The 25,906-nt window shown below is 40.7% G+C and overlaps 1 protein-coding gene across 1 annotated transcript; it reads left to right on the forward strand.

The window, feature by feature from the left end:
* Positions 1-22,065: 22,065 nt before the first annotated feature.
* Positions 22,066-22,245, forward strand: LOC138070786 (uncharacterized). The gene has a single exon (XM_068962013.1). The coding sequence runs from the start codon at positions 22,066-22,068 to the stop codon at positions 22,243-22,245; it is 180 nt and encodes a 59-aa protein (XP_068818114.1).
* The last annotated feature ends 3,661 nt before the right edge of the window (positions 22,246-25,906 follow it).

Below are 25,906 nucleotides of genomic sequence, written 5' to 3' on the forward strand. Positions count from 1 at the left end.
CCAGGCTACCCCGTCCCTGGGACACTCCAGGCAAGAACACTGGAGTGGGTTGCCATTTCCTTCTCCAATGCATGAAAGTGAAAAATGAAAGTGAAGTTGCTCAGTCGTGTCTGACTCTTAGCGACCCCATGGACTGCAGCCTACCAGGCTCCTCCATCCATTGGATTTTCCAGGCAAGTGTGGGGTGCCATTGCCTTCTCTGAGGTTGTTGCTTACAGCTTTGGAAAAAGGTTTTACTTCCCCTGTGTTCTCCCTACTTCCCACACAAAAATTTTTTTCATGCCACTCATTTTGTAGATTGTGAAAACTGAGCCTCAGATAGAGAGGGTACTTTATCCAAGACCACAAACTGAGTGTAACTTGGAAAAGAATCCACATATTCAGCTATATTTCAATTAAAAAGAAAAAAAGAAAAGATACACCCAGAATTCAAGAGATAAGAGTAGTAAATTCTGTTATAGCCTGGAAAGCAAGAAACTTCTAATCTTGGCTCTGCTGTTTAATAGGAGTGCTTTGAACCTCAGTTTTCTCACCAGTTAAATGGGGCTATTAATGATTACCAAAATCCTTCCAGATCTGAGATTCTCAGATTCCTAGAAGTAAATGTTGGGTAAAATTTAACTAGTGGTCCATTATGAAAAAATAAGAGTGCATATTTAGCCACCATTCTATAATGTGGCTGGTTGAAAGGTCATTGCTCCTTGTTCTTTCATTTTCAAAGCCCTGGAAATTCATATTGAGCTTTTCATTACAGTCAGATTTCTTTGCTGAACACTTGACTATTGAACTGATTGAAAGTGTCACATGTTATACAAAGGTCCTTGAACATAAAACATCAGTTGGCATTTACAGAATAAAATCTGTCTCAGTAGACAATGTTAAAAAAGAAAAAAATACCAGCTCACTTTTGATGATAAATTGTTCAGTATATTTATTCATAGCTTGTACCTGCAATGTCAGTTTGTGCTAGGTTAGACAGTACCTCGAGTGGAGAGATGGAGGTACTGATCTCAGAATCACAAGTCTGACATTGAAGGGCCTGGCTTTCATACTTCTCAACTCTGAAACACTTGACAGTTGTCAAACCTCTTTCATTCTCAGTATTCTCATCCATCAAATGGGGCAAAGTACCTTATCTCATAGATGCTATTGAGTTTCTTAATTAATTCAACAAAAATATAGAGGCTACTATGAATTGACACTGATCTAGGTGCTGGAGGTAGCAGTGCATAAAAAGAAATTCTCTGCTATCATATATCATATAACTTGGAAAAGAATCCACATATCTAGTTATATTCCTATTAAAAATAATAAAGAAACACCCAGAATAATCTTTGACCAGATGTCTAGCATTGCTATGGCCCAGTCAAGTTAATACATAAAATTAATCAACACATAGCCTAACTTATCTTTCCAGTTTTCTGTGAGAATCATATGTATGAGTAGATAAGAAGAAACTGTGTAAATTTTGTTGCTCTCTACCCATAGGGGAAGATTATTATTCTTGACAAGACAGAAGGGATACACATGTGGGTAGGAAGAATATGATCTTTCCTACTACCCTGAATTCAGCTCTCAGAAGATGAGACACAACTTTACTCTTCTCTGAGTGCCAAGAAATCCAACAGGAATTTCATTCACAAATAACTATCCCTCCCACCCCAGCCCAAGGCTTCCTGAATTCTCTGCTTGAGGAGAGACAAAAAGGCCCCCAAACAGTCCCATGACATGATGAGAGGAACTTCTTAGGAACCTGCTGTTTTGAGAAGTTTGCTCATCAGGCTGTTTTTGTTGTGTGTGTGTGTGGGGTAGCTGTGTAGGGGGGTAGTTGTGTGTGTAAGTGTGTGTGTGTGAGAGAGAGAGAGAGAGAGAGAGAGAGAATGTGACTAGTTCTGCAAGTGATTAAGCTATTCAATAATGAAAACCAAGCAGTGGCAGAAAATGAATGCATTCAGCTAGCTCTAAGAAATACTGTTGCCATGAAGAAATATTCTGTCAAAGTGCCCGTGTGGCATACAAGGGAAATGGCATTCAAGTTGGGTAAGCTATGTAGAGATTTGGAGAAAAATCTTAACAGACTTGCATTATAATAAAAAATAAAGAATGAGATAGTGAAGTTTGTGGGGAGTCTGGGAGAGGCAGCAGGAATTGTGTGTGTAAAGTCCTTTAAGGTTGAGATAGTTTCGTATGCTCAAAGGATAGAAAGAAGGCAAGTTTGGCTGGAGCACAGTCAGAAAGGGAGACAAGTGGCATGATAAAAGTTAGAAAGTCAGGGAGGGACCAGATTACACAGGATCTTGTAGGCCCAGGGAGCTTGCAAGCCCAGGGAAGGTATATATCACTATACTCAAAGATAGTATGGTTCTGTGTTTAATAGCATGTTCAACCAGACTGCCTAGGTTCAAATTCTTACTCTGCCAGTTATTAGTTTAGTGACCTTGAACATGTTACCTAACCTTTCAGTGCCTCAATTATGGCCTCTGAAAAATGAGGATAATAATGGTCTATCCATACTGTTATTGTAAAGATTGAGTTATGCTAACATTGTGTGTAATAGTGCTGGGCACTAACAAGTGCTATTTATTATAAGTACAGTAGGAAGCATTTGAAGCTGTGGAATAATGGGATCTGCTTTGTGGTATGAGAAATTGACTTTTTCAGGCTATAGAGACTAGATTGAGGAGAGTGAAAGTGGAGAAGTCAAGCCCAGTTAAGAAACTGCTGCAGAATAAAGTCACTGAAGCTGAGAATAGGGCAGATTGGACATAATTTTGAAGATAGAATCAATGAAAATTGATGCTGGATTGAGTGAGAAGTATAGGGGGATAGGGAGGAAATGTGAAAGAAAACCTCTAGGTTTCTGGCTCTGTCACTGACTAGTTATGTGATTTGGGGCAAAGGATTTAACCATCCTAAGCTGCAGTTTCCTTATGTATTAATCAAGGTTCTCCAGAGAAACAGTACCAACAGGATATATATGCACACGTGCACACACACACACACAGTTGACTCTTGAACAACACAGGTTTGAACTGAGTGGGTCCACTTACATGTGCATTTTTTCACCAAAATATAGACTGCAGTACTACATGATGTGAAACTCTGGATATGGGGGGCTGTCTGTAAGTTATACATGGATTTTCAACTGTGTTATTGCTCAGCACCCTTAACCGTTCCATTGTTTAAAGGTCAACTTTATAAATAAATAAACACACATACACAGAAGGTGAGAGACAGAGAGAGAGATTTATTTTATTTAATTTTTAAATTTTACTTTATTTTACTTTACAATACTGTATTGGTTTTGCCATACATCAAAATGAATCCGCCACGGGCATAAATAATTGGCTCCTGTGATTGTGGAGATCCAAATCCAAAATCTGTAGGGTAGGCCGGCAAGCTGAGAAAAGTTGCAGTCTGAGTCCGAAGGCAGTCTGCTAGCAGAATTCCTTCTTGTTAGAGGGAGGTCAGTCTCTGTTTTATTAAGACCTTCAACTGAGGTCCACCCACATTGTGAAGTATGATCTGCTTCACCCACAGCCCACAGATTTAAATGTTGATGTCACCTAAAAGAATACCTTCACAGAAATATCCAGAATAATGTTTGACCAAATATCTGAGCATCATAGCTCAGACAAATTGATGAATACAATTAACCATCACATATTATCTATGAAACTAGAATGATAGTCATCATTGGTCATTGGTACTATTGTGAAGATGAAATTATGTAAAGCACTTGAAACAGTGTATTTCACATAGCAAGAGTTCAAATAATGATCATCTTTATTATTTTAATGCAATAATAATCTCACATTTTTGGGGTAATTTGCATTTCCAAAGCCCCTTCACATACATTCATTTATGTAGGCATCACAACAGTCTTCATACTTTAAAGCTGGGGAAACTGAGACTGGGAGAGATGACATATCTTCTTTTCCTCTTGATGAAAGAGGAGAGTGAAAAAGTTGGCTTAAAGCTCAACATTCAGAAAACGAAGATCATGGCATCCGGTCCCATCATTTCATGGTAAATAGATGGGGAAACAGTGGAAACAGTGGCTGACTTTATTTTTCTGGGCTCCAAAATCATTGCAGATGGTGATTGCAGCCATGAAATTAAAAGATGCTTACTTCTTGGAAGGAAAATTATGACCAACCTAGACAGCATATTAAAAAGCAGAGACATTACTTTGCCAACAAAGGTCCATCTAGTCAAGGCTATGTTTTTTTCAGTGGTCATGTATTGATGTGAGAGTTGGACTATAAAGAAAGCTGAGTGCTGAAAAATTGATGCTTTTGAACTGTGGCATTGGAGAAGACTCTTGAGAGTCCCTTGGACTGCGAGGAGATACAACCTGTCTATCCTAAAGGAGATCAGTCTTGGATGTTCATTGGAAAGACTGATGTTGAAGCTGAAACTCCAATACTTTGGCCACCTAATGTGAAGAAAAGACCCTGATGCGGGGAAAGATTGAGGGCAGGAGGAGAAGAGGATGACAGAGGATGCGATCGTTGGATGGCATCACTGACTCAAGGGACATGGGTTTGGATGGAGTCCGGAAGTTGGTGATGGACAGGGAGGCCTGGCATGCTGCTGCTCATGGGGTCACAAAGAGTCAGACATGACTGAGCGACTGAACCGAACTGAACTGATCTTTAAACAAAGCCAGGATTAGATCTTGAGCGTTACTCACCCCACTTGCCAGGAGTGGATGTTTGCCTGGCTTCCTTCATTCCAGTGGTAAGGGGTACCAGTAATAAGATCATGAATGCAGTAGGGCTTGAGAATGCTGCTGCTGCTAAGTTGCTTCAGTTGTGTCCAACTCTGTGTGACCCCAGACAGCAGCCCAGCAGGTTCCTCTGTCCCTGGGATTCTCCAGGCAAGAATACTGGAGTGAGTTGCCATTTCCTCTGGGCTGAGAATAAGGGCTAACCTTTACAAAGCCAGTGTTCATCTTGTGACAGGCACTGCACTGCTCTGTTTCACATGTGTATCTAGTTTACTCTTCCCACAGTTCTATAAGGTAGATGTGAAATCACCAGGTAGGTTCTGGAAGAGAACAGAGCTCTTAGGCCACATGCTGAGAACTCAAATAACTTTTGCTAATTCCTCCCTCACTGTTATAAATTCTAGAGATTGTGAAAACTGAGGGAAGTCATTTGAATGTTTGTGAGACATATGTACTTGGCTGTGTAAAGGTCAATGAGGCCTGGCAGAATGCCTTTTGTGTACAGAGCAGGCACTCCTATGAATATTTGTGGAATGGATGAGTGAACTCATGAAGGAAAAGATTCTTAGACTGCTTATAGTCAACCATGCCTGGAGCTGGCCCTAGAAAAGGCTGAGGAATTTGTGATAAATATTTTCTTTGGCCCAGGTGAAATGCTCCTGAACCAGCCAGGCTGTTAGGTGAGGGGTACAGGCCGAAATGGGAAGCTCCAGAAGTCCTTTCTGAGAAAATTGCTTAACTCCTTTGGATACCAGTTTACTAATATGCAAAATGGGGCCATTTTATCCCTCTCTTTCTCTCTCTCTCTCTCCCACACACACATGCACACTGCCCTCCCCATTCCTTCATTCACTTATTCAATAATACATATTGAGCATCTGTTATGTACCAGACACTGTCTTAGGCACCGAATTATGAACAAATCAGACAAAATCCTATTCTTGTGGAACAAATTTTCTAGTACGGCAGATACATGCTAAGCAAATTATTACATAAAGCATATAGTATGTTCTAAGTGCTAAAGAGAAAAAATACAGCAGGGAAGAGGGAGAAGAAGTATACATAGGGACAGTTAAAATTTTAATTTCCTATTTCTGGCTGTGCTTCTCTCACAAGTTTGCCATGAGGTTGAAATGTGATAAAAGGCTTATTTAAGAAGCTGTGAATTTCCATTTCAATGTAAGCTGCAGTTAGGCTTGCGGGGGGGGGGGGATAATTTTTCTTAATCCTTATTTGCTGTTCTCTTTTCTATCAGTGTAGTAAGAGTTCTGATCTGGAGGACAAGAAATTTGGGTTCTAGGCCTGGCCCTGGTATGATAGTTTCTTAAAAATCCTAAACGTATAGAACTTTATGGACTCGAAAGTACTGTCCCCAGAACTGAGTTTTCTGGCTTTTAATTCTTGGTTCTTTTTTTTTCTACTATGAAGCAGTGAGAGCTGAGGGAAGTCTCCTTCCTTCTGAGAACGAGAGTGTTCCCCTTATGTAAAGTGGGAATGATTGATTACCCTCCACCCCTTGCTAGCCTTGTTCGGCTGTTGTGAGGTCCCAACCAGATAAGGTCATAAAATAAGCCTAAAGGGCTGTTTGCTGTGATCTGGAGGACTGATACTCCTGCTTAAGTGACTTTCTTTGTACTGTATAAATTGGTTGTATGTGTGGAGGTGGGAGAGTGAGCCTTTGGGGCTGAGTGCAAGTTTCCTTTTACAGAAGTTGCTGGGGATAGTGGAGGAATCAATGAGTCTTAGCACCTCCAGAAATAAGAACAGCTATACAGAAACATTTAGCATCTCATGATGAAGTGGCAACCAGTGGTGTTCAGCCCCTTTTCCCCACTCTGCTTTAGAGAAGTGGGAACCAGGACTAACTTTTTGACATTTAATACATAAATGACTCATTATCTTTAGAGACTTCCACTTGCTACTTAGATATGATCTCATTCAGAATACTAGGGGTGGGATGGGGAGAATTTGAATAAGTAGAATCTTCATTTTTCTACTATACCAGTTAATCTCTTCTTAACCAAATGTTTTACTCCATATAGAAGTTTCAAATTCATTATATCATCATCTTTTTAGTAGGTATTATTTGTTTCTTCTATTATAGATGAGGAAAATGAGGCTCAGAGAGTATACGATTAGCCTAAAGTAAGGGGAAATGATTCCCATCTCTTTCAGAATTTTCCACAGTTTATTGTGATCCACACAGTCAAAGGCGTTGGCATAGTCAATAAAGCAGAAATAGATGTTTCTCTGGAACTCTCTTGCTTTTTCCATGATCCAGCAGATGTTGGCAATTTGATCTCTGGTTCCTCTGCCTTTTCTAAAACCAGCTTGAACATCAGGAAGTTCACGGTTCATGTATTGCTGAAGCCTGGCTTGAAGAATTTTGAGCATTACTTTACTAGCATGTGAAATGAGTGCAATTGTGCAGTAGTTTGAGCATTCTTTGGCATTGCCTTTCTTTGGAATTGCCTCTTGAGAAATCTGTATGCAGGTCAGGGAACAAGAGACTGGTTCCAAATAGGAAAAGGAGTACGTCAGAGCTGTATATTGTCACCCTGCTTATTTAACTTCTATGCAGACTACATCATGAGAAACGCTGGACTGGAAGAAACACAAGCTGGAATCAAGATTGCCGGGAGAAATATCAGTAACCTCAGAAATGCAGATGACACCACCCTTATGGCAGAAAGTGAAGAGGAACTAAAAAGCCTCTTGATGACACTGATAGTGGAGAGCGAAAAAGTTGGCTTAAAGCTCAACATTCAGAAAATGAAGATCATGGCATCTGGTCCCATCACTTCATGGGAAATAGATGGAGATACAGTGGAAACAGTGTCAGACTTTATTTTTGTGGGCTCCAAAATCACTGCAGATGGTGATTGCAGCCATGAAATTAAAAGACGCTTACTCCTTGGAAGAAAAGTTATGACCAACCTAGACAGCATATTCAAAAGCAGAGACATTACTTTGCCGACTAAGGTCCGTCTAGTCAAGGCTATGGTTTTTCCAGTAGTCATGTATGGATGTGAGAGTTGGACTGTGAAGAAGGCTAAGTGCCGAAGAATTGATGCTTTTGAACTGTGGTGCTGGAGAAGCCTCTTGAGAGTCCCTTGGACTGCAAGGAGATCCAACCAGTCCATTCTGAAGGAGATCAGCCCTGGGATTTCTTTGGAAGGAATGATGCTAAAGCTGAAACTCCAGTACTTTGGCCACCTAATGCGAAGAGTTGATTCATTGGAAAAGACTCTGATGCTGGGAGGGATTGGGGGCAGGAGGAGAAGGGGACGACAGAGGATGAGATGGCTGGATGGCATCACTGACTCGATGGACGTGAGTCTGAATGAAATCCATGAGTTGGTGATGGACAGGGAGGCCTGGCGTGCTGCGATTCATGGGGTCACAAAGTGTTGGACATGACTGAGTGACTGAACTGAACTGAACTGAAGGGGAAATGATAATATTCAATCCTTCAAATAATAGTAATTGCTAGCATTTACTGAGCTTCCTATATGCCAGGCATTATTCTAAGTGCTTTACATGAATTCACTCATAAACCCTCACCAACAACTGTAAGAATCTCTCTATTTTTCAGGTGAGGAAACGACAATACTAAGATTCTGAAGCTTGCTTAAAGTGAAGGGCAGAGTGAGTACCAGGACATTATAGAATTCTCCCCATTTTAAAGGTGAAAAAAACGAGGCTCAAAAACATTAAGAAACTTGCTCAAGGTTAAGCAACCAACAACTGGAATAACTGAGGTTGAAATTCGGCAAGCTGACTCTAATGCCTATGGTCAGACTCTCAAACTGTACTGCTTCTAGTGTAGGGCTCTTTAACCAGATTAATTGAAGCAGAGAGAAAGAAAAAGGGGGTGCATATTAACATCACACAGCATATTTAACATTTTAAAAATTAATTTTTAATGAATATAACAGTCACATCTTTAAAAATCAAGCAAACTTTTAAAATGTATAAATGAATGAAGCTTATTCATCCAGGTCCCCCCATTAGAGGTTACTAGAGTTTCTTTATGCAGATATGGGCAAAATTATTTTATTTTATTTATTTTTCATCCCCCAAACCATACATTTTATGTACCATTCAGCATATTTCTTTGTACTTCTTTACTGAAGTATAATTAACTTATAATATTATATTATTTTCTGGTGTACAACATAGTGATTCAATATTCTTATACTCTACCAAATGATCATGACAGTAACTCTACTTATAATCTGCCACCATACAATGTTATTATAATATTATTGACTATATTCGCTATGCTGTACATTACATCATCATGAGTTATTTGTTTTATAACTGGAAGTTTTTGTCTGTTAATCTCTCTCATCTATTGTACTCATCCTTTCCCCCTCTCCCCTCTGACAGCACCAGTTTTTTTCTCTGTATCTGAGTCTGTTTCTGTTTTATTATGTTTGCTCATTTGTTTGTTTTTTTTTTAGAATCCACGTATAAGTGAAATCATACAGTATTTTTCTTTCTCTGACTTATTTCACTTAGCATAATACCCGCTAGGTCCACCCATGTTGTCTCAAATGGCAAGACTCCGTTCTCTTTAAGGCTGAGTAATATTCCACATCATCTTATCCGTCCATCCATTAATGGACACTTTAGGCTGCTTCCATATCTTGGCTATTCTAAATAATGCTGCAATGAACATAGGGGTATATATATCTCTTCAAATTGTGCTTTTGCTTTCTTTGGGTGCCCAGAAGTGTAATTGTTGTATCATATACTGCTGCTGCTGCTGCTGCTAAGTCACTTCAGTTGTGTCCAACTTTGTGCGACCCCATAGACGGCAGCCCACCAGGCTCCGCTGTCCCTGGGATTCTCCAGGCAAGAGTACTGGAGTGGGTTGCCATTGCCTTCTCCGATTGTATCATATAGAAGTTCTATTTTTAATTTTTTGAGAAACTGTTTTCCATAGTGGTTTCACCAATGTACATCCCCACCAACGGTGCACAAGGATTCCCTTTTCTCCACACCTTTTCCAGTACTGTCACTTGTCTTTTTAATGATAGCCAATCTAACAGGTGATATTTCACTGTGGTTTTGATTTGCATTTCCCTGATGATTAGTGATGTTGAGCATCTTTTCACATATCTGTTAGCCATCTCTATGTGTTCTTTGGAAAAATGTCCATTCAGGTCCTCTGCCCATTTTTCAGTCAGATCTTTTTTTCCAATATTGAGTTATATGAGTACCTTGTGTATCTTTATATTAACCTCTGATCAGCTATATCATTTACAAATATCTTCTCCCATTCATTTGGCTGCCTTTTCATTTTGTTGATAGCTTCCTTCACCACATAAAATCTTTTTAGCTTTATGTAGCCTCATTTGTTTGTTTTTGCATGTGTTTCCCTTGCCTGAGGAGACACCTAAAAGAAAATATTGTTGAGATTGATGCCAAAGAGCATACCACCTGTTTTCTTCCAGAATTTTTATGGTTTCAGGTTTTAACATTCAAACCGTTAATCCATTTTGAGTTTAATTTTGATATATAGTATGAGAAAATAGTCCAGTTTAATTATCTTACATATGTATGTCTATTTTTCCCAGCAACATTTATTGAAGAAGCTGTTTTATCCCCATTGTACGTTCTTGCTTTCTTTGTTGTAGATTAATTAACTATAGAAAAGTGAGCTTTTTTCTGGACTCTCTAATCTGTTCCATTGATAGATGTGTCTATTTTTGTGCCAGCAGTATACTGTTTTGATTATTGTAGCTTTGTAGTCCAGTCTGAAATCAGGGAACATGATACCTGGGCTTCCCTGGTAACTCAGCTGATAACTCAGGCTGCAATGCAGGAAACCCTAGTTTGATTCCTGGGTCAGGAAAATCCCCCGGAGAAAGGATAGGCTACTCACTCCAGTAGTCTTGGGCTTCTTGGTGGCTCAGATGGTAAAGAATCTGCCTGCAATATGGGAGACCTGGGTTCCACCCCTGGGTTGGGAATATCCCCTGGAGAAGGGAATGCCAGCATACTCCAGTATTCTTGCCTGGAGAATCCCTGTGGACAGAGGAGCCTGGCAGCTACATGGGGTCCCAAAGAGTCAGACATGACTGAGTGACTAAGCACACACACATACACAGCATGATACATCCAGCTTTGTTCTTTTTTTCTTAAGATTGTTTTGGCTATTTAGGGTCTTTTATGTTTCCATACCAGTGTTAGAATCACTTGCTCTAGTTCTGTGAAAAATGCCATTATCGGTATCTTGATAGGGATTGAACTGAATCTGTAGATTACCTTGGAGAATATTAACAAAATTAATTCTGCATATTTCTTTTTTCATACAATATATCTTTCATATGTCTCCACATCAATCCACAAAGACTTTCAGAAGTCTCATCTTGACCCTCACAAATCTCTACAAACCTCTATCCAGCTGTGTGTCCTACACACATCTTTTTATTTTTTACTAATCTTTGGTAGTGTCCAACTCTGTTTACATCTTCGCTCAGAGCCTCATTGCTAGACTATCTTGGACTTCTATAGAAAATATAGTTCCTAAATTATTTCCTTAGTCTTCCTTTGACACATAATCCAGTATCTTACAGATTCCCTAGCTGAACTAACCCCTTCTCCTCCTATTGCAGTTTCAACTTACTCCTATCATCTACCTACCTACCAGCCAATCTACCTGCTTATCTATGTAATGCTTGTTGGGCATCTATTCTGAGCAAAGCACCATGCTTAATTTGATGATGAATGCTTAGTGTCCTTGCTGTTCAGCAGTTTTCAGTTTAAATGGAGCCTGTAAATAAATAAACTTGGACATAGGAGTCAGAGAAGTAGCTGGTTGAGTGAGTCATGAGGCCCAAGGATGGAACTATTCAGACTAGGCTCCTAAACTAAACACTGGGCCTCAGGGAAGTGTTCACTGCCCATATAAACCCCGAATTAATGCATTATTGGGCTTGGCCTTCCCAGAAAGATCCCGAGCCTGAAATGAAAGCATTGTACTTCCTCTGAAGGGTCTTTTAGACCCTTGCTACTTTCTTCTAACCAGTCCTTTCTACTCTGAGTAGAGGCAAGTTGGCTGACCCGCCAGCTTGCTTGAAATGGAACTGCAATAAGTCTCCACCCTCACCCACATGCCCCGCAAAAAAAAAAAAAAAATAGAGAGAGAGAGAGAGAGAGAGAGAGAAATAGTCCCAAAATAAATCATGTAAAGAAACAAGAGGAAATACTGGTTCTGGGTATTTATTCAGCAATGTATTCAGTCTTTGGCCACAGGAGGGCGGTATAGGCAATGTTTCTTGAGGGAAGGGCTTCCTTCTGAGTGGTGGTTTAGGATGGCTTCTGCCAACAGGGAACAGAAAACCAAAGAGGTCCTGAAATTCTCAGGCTGTAATCTGGAAATTTTAGTCCCTTTGGAGAAGTTCTAACTAACGGAAGCCATGGGGGAAGGGAGGCAGTGCAAAGTTTGGTATTCACAGGCCACAGCAGAGAATAATTCCATGACACTTTTCCTCTACATCCTAAATTGTGAATCAGGAGGACTATGCCTTGGTCTTCATTCACTCATTCATTCATTTACCATTTAGTTATTCACTCATTTAAAAATATTTATTGAATTCAAAGCATCTAGGTGCTAGAGATACAGCAATGAACAAAACAGTCTCTACCTTCATGGAGCTTACACTTTATAAAGGGAGAAAACAAACCAATAAACAAATAATTATAACATTTCAAGGCTAGAAAGAAAAGCAGGATGATGGAATAGACAGTGATTGGATGGTTCAGGGATGGACTCCTTTTGAAGCAATGTAATTACACCTAAACTTGTAGATAGCTAGGAGAAAAATCTTCAGGCAGAGTCAAATTCTTAATCCTGTCTGATTTTCCCTGTAAAATGCCACCCACAGAACCATACAATTATATGAAACCTTATTCTTTAACTTAACCCAATCACTCCCCTTTCCTCAGGGTACCCTACTTGAGACAAACTCCATGTCTTCCACATTTTTGGCAAGGCTGTTGAAATTTTAAAACAACCGATGCTTTAAGTTACAACTTTAAAACAAGTCATGGTCTTTTAAGTTTTAAGTAAGTTTAAGGACTTGTTTGAGGTCATACAGCTTTAGCTTTTCATCCACTGTCCTTTTTTCACTTTGCCATGAGCTTCTCAAGGGATTGTGGGGGTACAGCAGCACATGAAAGCATCAGTCATTTTAGGTGAACAAGAGTTCACAGGTAGCTCTTCCTAAGAACTAGTGTTTAGAATAAGGGAGGTGACAGTTTAACCATACTCCCCATTGTCACTTCCACCTGCATATGTGTTCTGAGGGATGTGTGGGCAAACTCCCCAAGCAACCAGCCTGGGGAGGGGACTGTAAATCATGCCACAAGGGGAAGGCCTTAAAGAAATGTCATGTTTACTTGGAAAACGTGTGTGTGTATGTGTGTGTGTGTGTGTGTGTGTGTGTGTGTGTGTGTGTGTAAGATGGGTGTTCAGGGGGGATCAGAGTTTGAACTCATGATAGATATCTTCAAACACTTAAGAACACTGTTGCTTAGATGGGTAGATCCTTCTTGCATAGCCCAGAGGCTAACAAATGGACAGAAACCAGAGAAGAGTGAATTTTAGCTCAAAATGAATAATGACTTTGGAAGCTTCAGGATGAGATTTTTTTTTTTCTTTTTGTTACTGAAGATATTCTAGTGGCTGCTGAACAAAACTCATCAGGGATATTGGAGGAAGAAAAAGTGGGCTTTGGAAATAGATCTCAATTTAAATCCCGCTATTGGATTTGAATACCTATATGGCTATGAACAAATGACGTAAACATTCTTAACCTTAGTTTTCTACTCTTTAAAATAACAATAACAGTTACTTCTTTGGGGGCTTCTGAGAAGGATTAAATAAAATATGTTGAAAAACCTAGTCTAAAGTAGATATTTCTTCCTCCCACTCTACTTCCTCTACCCCATCACATATACTATAGTTAGGAGTCCTATAAAGGGAGGTTGGGAGGAAATGACTTTTTTCCCATTTCAAGTATGAAATTCTTTGATTTGCTCTATAATCATCAATAACTTTATTCATTATCTGATTATGCTTCGAATACTATGACTTTGAAATTACATGCATTTGTGACTCTTTTCCCCACTAGACTGTAAGCTTCCCAAGAGGCTCTCTTTACCCCTTAGCTGGCAAAATAACTGCTTACTGAATTTAACTGCTGAATAACTGAACTAACCAAGAGTTCCTGTCCTCAAGGAATTGCCTCTCCTAAATAGAACTGACATAATGAATGTGCAAGAGCATCTAGTCATATAGGTTGCCAAGAAAATTAACAGACAAGGTTTAATATCTTCAGAGTGTCCATGGCAAACATCAGGGACTATGAGGTGGCTGAGGTGGGAGTTGGATGGCCAATGAATGAGGAGCAATAGGGGTCAGGACAAAATGTGGAACTTTCCTTGGGTATGCTTTCTGATAGAAGTGGGGCTTTGGGAGCTATTTGAACCACGAGAAAACCAATCATTGGCTTTTCCCTGAGAGAAGGCAAATATTTAAAACCTAGATATCATACCTGGGTGGTAGGATTCAAGTCAGAACATTGAAACAGTTTGTTCTTGTGACTGAGGAGATATCATGTCAAATGCTATTGGAAGGTGGAACATGTGTCACCTAGTGACATTTATACAGCATAGTTTTGAAAAGCATAGGCTCTAGGGCCAGACAGGGTTGGTTTGTACCTCGGTTCCACCACTGACTAGCCATGTGACATTGGACAAGTTATTTAAGGTCTATGCCACAATCCCCTCATCTGTAAAATAATGACAATAATAGTATCTTCCTCATAGTGTTATTGTGAGGATTAAAATAATTAATATATGTAAAAGGCTTAGAACAATGCTCTGAGTAAGCACTCTATAAGCATATATTATTATTATTATCTAATGAGTTCCCTTTGGATTCTGAGAAATATGCTGGGTACTTACAGTAATTTCAGTGTGAGTTTGGAAACATTTATATTCTAGACAATATTTATAAATATATATTATATATATTTATAAACAAACATTTATATTCTGAATAATATAATTCTATATTATATTTTAATTGATGTCATGCTCCTTAGCAGTGGCTGTAATAGAAGTAGTGATAATATCTGGCTCAAAAAGATGAAAGAACTTTTCACCAACTGAAATTGTCCAAAGGACTACCAGGTTATCTTAGGAGAGAGGAACCTCCCTATTGTCGTGGGTGTTGGAGTGGAAAACTGGATGAGATGTTACAGAAGGGATTGAAGGATGAAATTGGGACTTTGCTATGCAAAGAGATTCTCTGATTGCTTGATTCTTGTCAGCAGAAGGGCTGCCTTTGAGGTGCTTCTTGAAACATCAGGGCCTCTTCTAATTTTTTGAAATTGAAATTGTGAGTCACCTTACACAGGAAGCTAAGTGCAAATAAATGCGGCTGGGATCAAATGTCATGTTTCAAAGTCTGAAATCCCCCAAAAGTACTTTCAAGACTCAAGAAATGAGTTTTGTTTTCTGCTCTGCCAGCAATTAACTATGCAATCGTGTATAGCTTGCTTTCTCTGGGCCTCAGTTTCCTCACTTAGAATATGTGGGGTTAGAGTAGATTTTCTTTGAGCTCTCATAAGGTTACCTTCTGTGGTTGGAAGATATAATTCTCAGAGTAGAAACAACTAGGTGAAGGAGCTATTCATGCATTCAGCAGATGTTTATGAAGCACCTGCTAAGTGTCAAGCAAAGGATGCCAGATTGGCAAGGCATTGTATGCCATGCTACAGAATTTGCCTTAAAGGCAGTGGGGAGCCGTGGAAGGCCTTTGAACACAGGATCTATATAACTCAGGGTTCAGCTGTGGAAATTATATTGCTCTAGTTATTTTCAGCAGTGTTTTAATATAGAAAATTTAGTGTTTCCAAAATTGGTAGAAGAGCTTAAGGGGCAAGCTTTAGACTAGGCCTCCAGGAATGAATCTCAGAATGAATCCAGCTGTTTTCTCTGCCAGAAGAAAGGAGGTAAAGCATCAGCAGCTGTGGGAACACTGTACCTGATTTGCAATCTAGGAATTAGGAACCTGCCACTGCCTTAACTATTGACTAGAGTATCATTATGCCTGCTAGATCTTCCATAGCAAAAACAAATAAGTAAAAATATTTAAAAGTCTCATTTCCTGCTTGTTCAAAGACACAAAGCAGGGTCTAGACACTGGGACCTATGGAAAGGTAACACAGCTGCAGAAAACTCTAAAACCCCACCATTCTACTTGTCACTAGAAGCAGCAGAAGTATGTTTTCTGTATTATCACTTTCTTTCAAATATTGTGCATATGCCTATGGTTGGCAGAAATAAACCACATCCAAAACAATGGATGCAAAGAAGTTTGAGAAATCAAAGGTTGTTGTTTTTATTGTTGTTTTGGTTTTTATTAATAGCTTTTCAGCAATACAGGAAGGCAAGCTAGAAGGAGGGTGGCATGAATCCTCAGCATCCAGTATATAGTATCCACCATAGAATTAAGAAGAGCAGGACTGCTTTTGAAAGAGATAATTTGTTCAGGAGAGTAGAGGCTGAATTGGAGAAAGAGAGCAGCACAAAAGACCACAGTAGCTGGCAGTAAGTAGAGACAGGAAGAACACATTCCTCAAGGAGGAAGAGAATCACCAAGACTTAGAGACTGGTTGGCTAGCAGGAAGGTGAGGGAAAAGGAAGACTTATGGATATTTCCTTCGTATCTCCTTGGATAATTCTGTGTGTGACATTGCCAAGGGACAGGGAACTCAGGGAAAAGAGGAAGCTGGCAGGGGCGGGAGAAAACTGCTTTGATTTTGGACTTACCAAATTTGAGGTTCTCGTGAGATATTCAGGAGACATCCAGAAGGCAGGTGGAGATTCAATAGAGTTCAAGAGAGTTACCTGGGGCTGATCAGCTAACCCCCAGGGAGGATGTAAGCTCCCTGCAGGCAAACACCTATGCCTGTTTTGTTCTCCCACTGGTGTCCTGTAACCTTGTTGAAAGGCGGTACTTCAGTGTGTAATGTAGGTGGTGGGTAGTTAAAGGCTTGGGAATGGATAGGTCCATCACTCAGTGCAAGTGTGGAATAAGAAGAAAAGGGGACTGAGATTAGAGGAACTTTGAGAATTCACGGCCTTAATGACTAAATGAAGAACCCAAGCAGGAAGCAAAAATAATACAATCAGACAGGTCATGTGAATGTGTCCCCAAGGCAGAGGGAGTAAGGAAGGAGTAAGGCATCAGTGGACACCAGACCATTCAGAAGGTGATGGAAATTTGAATTCTTTCCATCTTTTGGCTATGGTGACTAATGCTGTTATTAATACACATGTACAAGTTTTTTGTGTGGGCATGTTTTAATTTTTCTTAGGTATATATCTAAGAGTGCAATTGTTGGGTCAAATGGTAACTCCATGTTTAAGTTTTTTGAGGAACTGCAGACTATTTGCCAAAGTGGTTTCATCATTTTACATTCCTACCGGCAGTGTTAAGAAGGTTCCAATTTCCCACATCCTCCCCAACACTTATTATATAGCTTTTTGATTATAACCATCCTAGCATGTGTAATGTGGTATCTCATTACAAATCTGCTATAGCAAATATCTTTCATTTGCATTTTCCTGATGATTAATATCATAAGGGATTTGATTTAGGTCATACCTGAACAGAACTGAATGGTCTAGTGGTTTTCCCTACTTTCTTCAATTTAAGTCTGAATTTGGCAATAAGGAGTTCATGATCTGAGCCACAGTCAGCTCCTAGTCTTGATTTTGCTGACTGTATAGAGCTTCTCCATCTTTGACTGCAAAGAATATCATCAATCTGATTTCAGCGTTGACCATCTGGTGATGTCCATGTGTAGAGTCTTCTCTTGTGTTGTTGGAAGAGGGTGTTTGCTATGACCAGTGTGTTCTCTTGGCAAAACTCTATTAGCCTTTGGCCTGCTTCATTCTGTACTTCAAGGCCAAACAGTTGCCCTGATCTCACGTGCTAGCAAAGTAATGTTCAAAATTCTCCAAGCCAGGCTTCAACAGTACATGAACCGTGAACTTCCAGATGTTCAAGGTGGATTTAGAAAAGGCAGAGAAAACAGAGATCAAATTGCCAATATCCATTGGATCATCGAAAAAGCAAGAGATTTCCAGAGAAACATTTGCTTTTTTGAACATGCCAAAGCCTTTGACTGTGTGGATCACAACAAACTGTGGAAAATTCTGAAAGAGATGGGAATACCACACCACCTGACTTTCCTTCTGAGATATCTGTATGCAGGTCAGGAAGCAACAGTTAGAACTGGACATGGAACAACAGACTGGTTCCAAATCGGGAAAGGAGTACATCAAGGCTGTATATTGTCACCCTGCTTATTTAACATATATCCAGTGTATATCATGCAAAATGCTGGGCTGGATGAAGCACAAGCTGCAGTCAAGATTGCCAGGAGAAATATCAATAACCTCAGATATACAGATGACACCATCCTTATGGAAGAAAGTGAAGAAGAACTAAAAAGCCTCTTGATGAAAGTGAAAGAGGAGAGTGAAAAAATTGGCTTAAAATTCAACATTCAGAAAACTAAGATCATGGTATCTGGGCCCATTACTTCATGGCAAAAAATGGGGAAACAGTGGAAACCATGCAGACTTTATTATTATTGTTTATTTTTTGGCTCCAAAATCACTGCAGATGGTGACTGCAGCCATGAAATTAAAAGATGCTTATTCCTTGGAAGAAAAGTTATGACCAACCTACACATCACATTAAAAAGCAGAGACATTACTTTGCCAACAAAGGTCCATCTAGTCAAAGCTATGGTTTTTCCAGTGGTCACATATGGATGTGAGATTTGGACTATAAAGAAAGCTGAGTGCCTAAGAATTGATGCTTTTGAACTGTGGTTTTGGAGAAGACTCTTGAGTCCCTTGGACTGCAAGGAGATCCAACCAGTCCATCCTAAAGGAAATCAGTCCTGAATATTCACTGGAAGGACTGATGCTAAAGCTGAAGCTCCAATACTTTGGCCACCTGCTGTGAAGAACTGACTCATTGGAAAAGACCCTGATGCTGGGAAAGATTGAGGGCAGGAGGAGAAGGGGACGACAGAGGATGAGATGGTTGGATGGCATTACCAGCTCAATAGACATGAGTTTGAGTAAACTCCTGGAGTTGGTGATGGACAGGGAGGCCTCATGTGCTGCAGTCCATGGTGTTGCAAAGAGTTGGACACAGAAATGTGACTGAACTGAACTGATGATTAATATATTGACTATCTTTTTATGCCTTATTGACCATTATTTGGAGAAATGTTACTCAGATCCTGTGCCAATTTTTAAATTGGGTTTTAAAAATAATTGAGTTATAAGAGCTCTTTATGTATTCTAGATACAATCCCTTATCAGATATATAATTGGAAATATTTCATTCTGTGTGTTCTCTTTTCATATTCTTTTTTTCATATTTCTGTCATTTAAAAAATATTATTTTTAATTGAAGGATAATTGCTTTATATATTGTGTTGGTTTCTGCCATACATCAACATGAATCAGACATAGGTATACCCTTCCTTTTGAACCTCCCACCCACCTCCCCCACGTCCCACTCCTTATGTTGTCACAGAGCACCAGTTTGATTTCCCTGAGTCATACAGCAAATTTCCACTGGCTATCCATATATTACATAGCAAATTTTTTTACCATATATTAAGTAGCCAGTGGGAATATGTTTTCCATTGTATATGTTTAGCCAGTGTATATGTTTTCGTGATAGTGTCCTTTGAAGCACATAAGTTTTTTAACATTGACCAAATCCAATTTATTTATTTTTTGTTGCTCGTGCTTTTCTTATCATACCTAAGAAACCAAATCCAAGATCACAAAGATGTACCCCAATTCTCCTCATTTTGTTAAACTTAGCCACAATATCATTACCACAGCTAAACAATTAATAGTGATTCCTTAATATTATTGAATATTTAGCCTGTTCAAGTTGCCATTTGTCTCATAAATGTCACATATGGGTGGTAATGCACACATATACAAGTTCCACCTGAATCGATCACTCTTTTGTCTCATTTACTTTCTAGAGAACCAGATTTTTGGTCCTGTAGTTTTTTACAGTCTGTATCACCATATTGCAGTTTAAAATGTTTTTTTTGTCCTCTGTGTATCATATAAATCAATAGCTAGATCTAGAAGCTTGATCTGATTCAAGATATTTTGCTGTTTGTTTTGGCACAAATCATTCATAGGTGATGTGATAAGTCAAAGGTGATGTGATAAGTGGGCATTTCTATGGTTTTTTTTCTATCTTGTAAGGGTAGGGGCCATTTTATTTATGACCTCCATTGACTCAGAATTTCCACTCACCAAGTTTGAATAGGTGACTGTCCTAGACTCAAAGATTTTTAGAGAATAGAGAGCAATTCTCATTCCGCTTAGAGTTTATAGTATGGTAGAAATACCAGAAATTAATTAGTTCTATCCCTGGATAATCTACTTTCTTGCCCCTTTCCACCAATATCTATCTGTTCATGTGTACAGTACTATGTAAGAGTAAGAAAGGCCCTTAGAGATATTCACTGTAAGTTAGTCCTTGGTTTTGAAGGCCCAGAAGCCTGCTCTATGTATTTTTCTGAGGTAAGGGTTCAGAGATTTCACTGAATTCTGACAGGTCTAAGGTCTCCTGTGGCAGAAGGGAGATGGAGTCCCATAGAGGGGAAAAGAGCTGCCCAAAAGTCTTATAGGAAGCTTGAAGTAGGCCTAGGAGTAAATCTGAAACCTGTCTCTACTCCAGGGCTTCTTCATTTCAGACACCAGACTACAAAGACAGAACAGGGCAGGGATTTCAAGCAGATTGCAAGTTTTATAGGTTTTGTAGAGGCTTTTCCAATGCAAAACTGTCCTCTCTTCCTAGTACCCAGTATGCTGGAATAGTGCAAGCTGTCATAGTTCAAAGAAACCAGAAATAGGAAAGAAATCTGATCTGCAAGTGCAGAGATATCAGAGAAAGATAAATATAATTGAATTATGTATAATTTGTAGAGTGTCCTTGTGGTTCTGTACACAGCACTGATTTATTGGATTTGTATAGCTAATTGTGAGTGGCCTATAAATACTCGAAGTGAAGTTGCTCAGTTGTGTCCCACTCTACGCAATCCCATGAACTGTAGCCTACCAGGCTCCTCTGGCCATGGGATTTTCTAGGCAAGAGTACTGGAGTGGGTTGCCATTTCCTTCTCCAGGGGATCTTCCTGACCAAAAGCATCTTTGCTTCCTCCTTGGCCCAGGCTCCAAAGTTGCTCCAAAGGGTCCCTTCTCGCCGCGCCCCCCCCCCCCATTCCTTTTCTCTCCTCCCCATCCTTTTCCCCAAGCTTCTTTTTCTTCATCATACCCCCGCCATTTCTTCTTTCTCATCTTTCCTTTTCTTTCCCTTCTGCTTCTCACCGTCTTCTCATCATTCCCTCTTCTCTCTCTGCCATGCTCTCTCCCCTCTGGCCCATTCTGTCCATTCCCTTCCTCTCTCCCAGGCCTTTCCCTCCTCTCTCTCCTCAGCTCCATCAACCCACCCACAACAAGCTCGCCACCCCCACACCAGAACTGGCAGCCTGGAGCTCCGGCTGGGCTGGATGGAGCAGGCCTGCTGGGGACCATGTGTTCACCGATTGGCTGCCGCTGGTAGCACGCCAGCTCAAGTACCGCCCCCCAACCCCCCCGCGGCGAGTAAACGCTCCTCTGCGGCACCTGTTATTGGTCGGCGGGCCTGTCAAAATTTTGGCTGCACCTCACGCAGGCGCCGGTAGTCGTTCCGTGAATAAAAACGCAGAATATGGGCTGGGGGGTGGGGAGAGGCGAGGAAGAGAGCCAGCGAGGCAGGGACCGAAAGAGTAGCTGGCAGCCCAGAGCCTGGCGAACAGAGCAACCGTAGAAAAGCGAGCGAATTAGAGGGAATAGAGGAGACCGAGACTGACCGGTAGCCAGCCAGGCAGGTGGACGGACGCACCCCCGGACAGACAGACTGAGCAGGCGCCGGAGAACCTCGCGCTGGTTTCTCCTGCCTTTCTGTTTGAAAGCCAGGATTTTGCCTTTTTCCGTGGCGCCCGAGAGAGAATGCTGGACTCTGCAGACTTCAGCGCAAGCTAAGATTTCTCAGCTAGGGAAGAAAGATCAGCTCAGTTCTGAGAAGGGGGAAGCAAGCACCCCTGTCCCCATCCCCCCTTCCCCCCTCCCATACCAAACTCGGGCGCCAAACCCAGCCCTTCCCCAACCACCCGACTTCCTCCTCTCCTTTCTAGCATGGTGGCTGTATGGACAGTCTGACAGAACAGAGACTGACATCTCCCAATCTGCCAGCCCCTCATTTGGAACACTACAGTGTTCTGCATTGCACCATGACCCTGGATGTGCAAACTGTAGTCGTTTTTGCCGTGATTGTAGTCCTTCTGCTTGTAAATGTCATACTCATGTTTTTTCTGGGAACGCGCTGAATGGAGTCCAGCCGCCTGAGCTGTCTGGAATTCTTGCTTTGATTTCATCCCGAGAACCTCCAAGAAAAAAAAAGAGAGAGAGAGAGAGAGAGAGAGAGAGATAGGGAAAGAGAGGGAGAGAAAGAGCACGCTTTCTTACTCAGGGGGGAAAACGTTTTGAGCTTCAACATGGCCTCGCTGTGATATGTATGACGTTGGTATATTATCTCTCCCTAAATCTTTTGTTATGTCTTGTCTTTTAAGTATGCCTGTGAGTGTAGTTGCTTATTGCTTGAGTAAAACTGTTGATAAAGAAATGCTTTCTATTTGTGTGCATGTGTGTGTGTGTGTGTGTGTGTGTGTATATGTGTGTGTGCATTCTTCATTGATGTGATGTTCATGAAGCAAGCTCTGCATCTTTACACAATGGCTTTGCTGATTGTGGTGTTTTGTCAATTCATTTTCTGGAAACCGACCTTTAAATTCCATCAGAGAATTTTAGTCAGAATTTCTTTCTTGACATCAGAAGATGGCATTTGGGTTTGTCTGGGGCAAGGGAGGTTGTGGGAAGAGCATGATGAATTTCTGGCAGCTTAGGAAAAACAGTGTTGCACTAGATGTTTAGAGGAAAGAAATTGATACAGGAATGAATTTAGGGAAATTATTCTTCAGTCTCTTAATGAGAAGCTAGAATATGGGAAGTGATGTGGTGGGGTGCGTTGTGCTGGCATTTGGTGACTGTGTTCTCTGAATCTTAATTTGCTGTCCAGCGTTTACAGTTTCCAATTTGGACAGAAGCCACATTTAAAACATTTCTTAAAAATCATTAAATGTCAATTTCTTTGGAATCATGGTATGTGGCATAAAAATGTTCTTTGATTTTTATGAATTAGCAAGAGAAGACATTGACAGTAACTGTTGGGGTTCTTTTTCCCAAAAATTGTACCTGTGAATTTGAGTTTGGGGATTTTGTCTCTATGGCCTCCAAAAACAACTAAAGCTAGCTTTCTACCAACCTTGGGAATAATATATTTAGATATGCCTCTTTGGGGTTCATTTGCAGTGATGTTCTTGAACTACATTTTAAATAGAACTTGCTAGTGTTAATGAGAAAATGGTGGTTTTGTTTGCTTCCTTATTCTTTAAAATCAGAGGTCTCTCTACTTGGAAAGTTTCCATTTCAAAATGAAATTATGTATCATGCTAAATTGAGAGTTTTGAGCACCCTCCCCCCCAAAAAAAATGACTGGATGGAAAGGGATGAAAGCTCTGGAAAACGTGAGCTAGAAGCAACATTCCAATTTGATATTTATTTGCATGTCTGTATCAGGTGGTAGTGGTGGTGATTGCTGTTATTTTTGCTATTGTTATTATTTCTATATTTCCGTTCCCGCTAAGAAAGCTTTTGTCAAATCCAGTAAAAAAATTTGTCTCTGATGCCAGTGTGCATAATATAATGCGCCACCCCCCCCCCCGCCCCCGCAACCTGCTGATGTTGGCAGGTCTTCATTCTGTTGCTTACCTGACTTGAAAGAGTACCATTTCTGTCTCATATAGCAATGAATCAGGACACATAAAACATCCACACACATGTTCCCCCTGCACCCATGTGGGCGACTGTTCATGAGTGATGTGTAAATCTGCTGGCAATGTGCTTTCAAGTACCATGTACTTTTGTTCAGACTGTTTGGAAAAGATTTTTAAGGGAGAGGGGCTGTGAAGGGGGCTCTTGAAATTGTCCAGACCTTGGGGCCCAAAGAGTATAATTTTATGGCATTAGAAGAGGTTTTGAGTTACAAGGTGTGCTCTTGATGGCTCTGTGTGGGTGATAAACTGATTTTTTAATATGGTTGGCACCATGTTGTAAGCATGATCTGGGAAGTTTGCTGGCATTGATTCTTATTATTTACTCTTTAGTCCTTTTGTGGGAGCCCCTGGGTTGAACTAAGAACTTGATTTTTTGGCAAAGAGAATCTAGTGAGCCCCATTTGCCCTCCATTCCTGCATTTGCTCCAACAGTATTGTGTAAAGTAACCTGATATTTTAGTTGGACACTTTGTTTTGAGACAATGTTGGAGAATGATGAAAGAAAGGCTGTAGGCCAGGCAGCTACAGACCTGGGTCTTCTCTGTTCAGCGACTGCTTGACATTGAGCAATTTTGGGATTCTCTATAACATGGCATTTGGGGATGGTTGGACTATGTTTTTGAATTCTGTGATTTTGGGTGGCCATAGGCGCTTGAAATCAGAGGCTAATGAACTGGGAAGATAACTGAAAAGGCAAATGAAATGTTAATAAATGTACATCAAGGGGTGATGGGAGGGGGAAGGAAGAAATATCTGGTTGCTGGTATCTGGAGAAACTTGTTTTACCTAAGAGATTCTTCTACCTAGTTATGTGGAAAGAAAACTGGACTACAGCAATAGAATGCTTGTTTATTTTTCCTTCAAGGGGATAAGGATTCTCTAAGGCTAGTCTTTGAACCAGGTTTATGACAAAGTATGTGTCACCTTTGAATGCCTGACAGACCCTTGGCAGAAAGCCTTTGTAAATGTATGTGTGTAGGATGTGTGACAGTATGTATGTGGGTGTGTATGCACATCTCCTCTGTGTTTGTGTCGGGTACAGACTCCTGAATCTGGATGGGGTTGAATGTGCTAGGAATGAAGAAAAACAGCAGGACATGAATTGAGTTCCCCAGTTCTGAAAGGCCTCCTTGTGCTAAGGCCTATAAGGATTTGACTGGTGCTAAGGGGATGACAGAGGATGAGATGGCTGAATGGCATCATTGACTCGATGGACGCGAGTCTGAGTGAACTCTGGGAGTTGGTGATGGACGGGGAGGCCTGGCGTGCTGTCATTCATGGGGTCGCAAAGAGTCGGACACGACTGAGCGACTGAACTGAAGGTGGATGAGTGTCCCCCTCTATCGATTTTCCCCTACCCTACACAGCCTCAGACTAAAGGGGTAGCTTGAAAGAGCTCTTTCATCAGTAATTTAGTTTGTGAAATGGGTAAACATTTTTCAAATTAACTTATCTTTAGGCACATAAGGGAATGTTGCTAGCCAGATGGCAGGCTACCCTAGAGCAGCTAAAAGGGAGTTTAGGGAGTAGTGAACAGGGTGACTTTTTACTTGTGTGGATCCTGAAGGTTTGGCATTTCTTCTTCAAGATTGTGCGAGTAAGCAAAAAGAGAAAAGAGTGGGAGAAAATGAAAAATGCAGCCGAGAGGAGTGGAACCCTCTGCATTTTGACTTTTTCCCCCTTTCCAGTCTCTTCTCTTCATCTTCCCCCTTCTAAGCTTTTCCTTTCTTCCCTGATACAGCCTCCTCTCTCTCCCCCACCATCCCTGCTGTAAGGGGTAAGAAGAAGAAGGCTTTACCTCTCTGATTTGTCCCAACTTTTTCTGACAGAGCTCCTTGTTCCCTTTCCTTCTGTCTAACTCCTTTGTAGAGGATACTTTTTGCTACAAGCTCCCCACTAGAGGATTCAAGAAAATGTCCTTGACCAGTATCCAAGCAACTCCTGCATCACATAGCTCCCCCTGAGGTCTAGGGCACTTTAAAGGTCCAGGCACAAGCGCTTTTGGAGAAAGGCAGGAGCTGGCAAGGCAGGACTTGGAAAGATGCTTTGGGGGAGAGGATAAAGAAAGAGCAAAATCCTCATTGCCCACAAATGC

This window comes from Capricornis sumatraensis, chromosome X, assembly GCF_032405125.1.
Source record: "Capricornis sumatraensis isolate serow.1 chromosome X, serow.2, whole genome shotgun sequence".
Classification (NCBI taxonomy): Eukaryota; Metazoa; Chordata; class Mammalia; order Artiodactyla; family Bovidae; genus Capricornis; species Capricornis sumatraensis.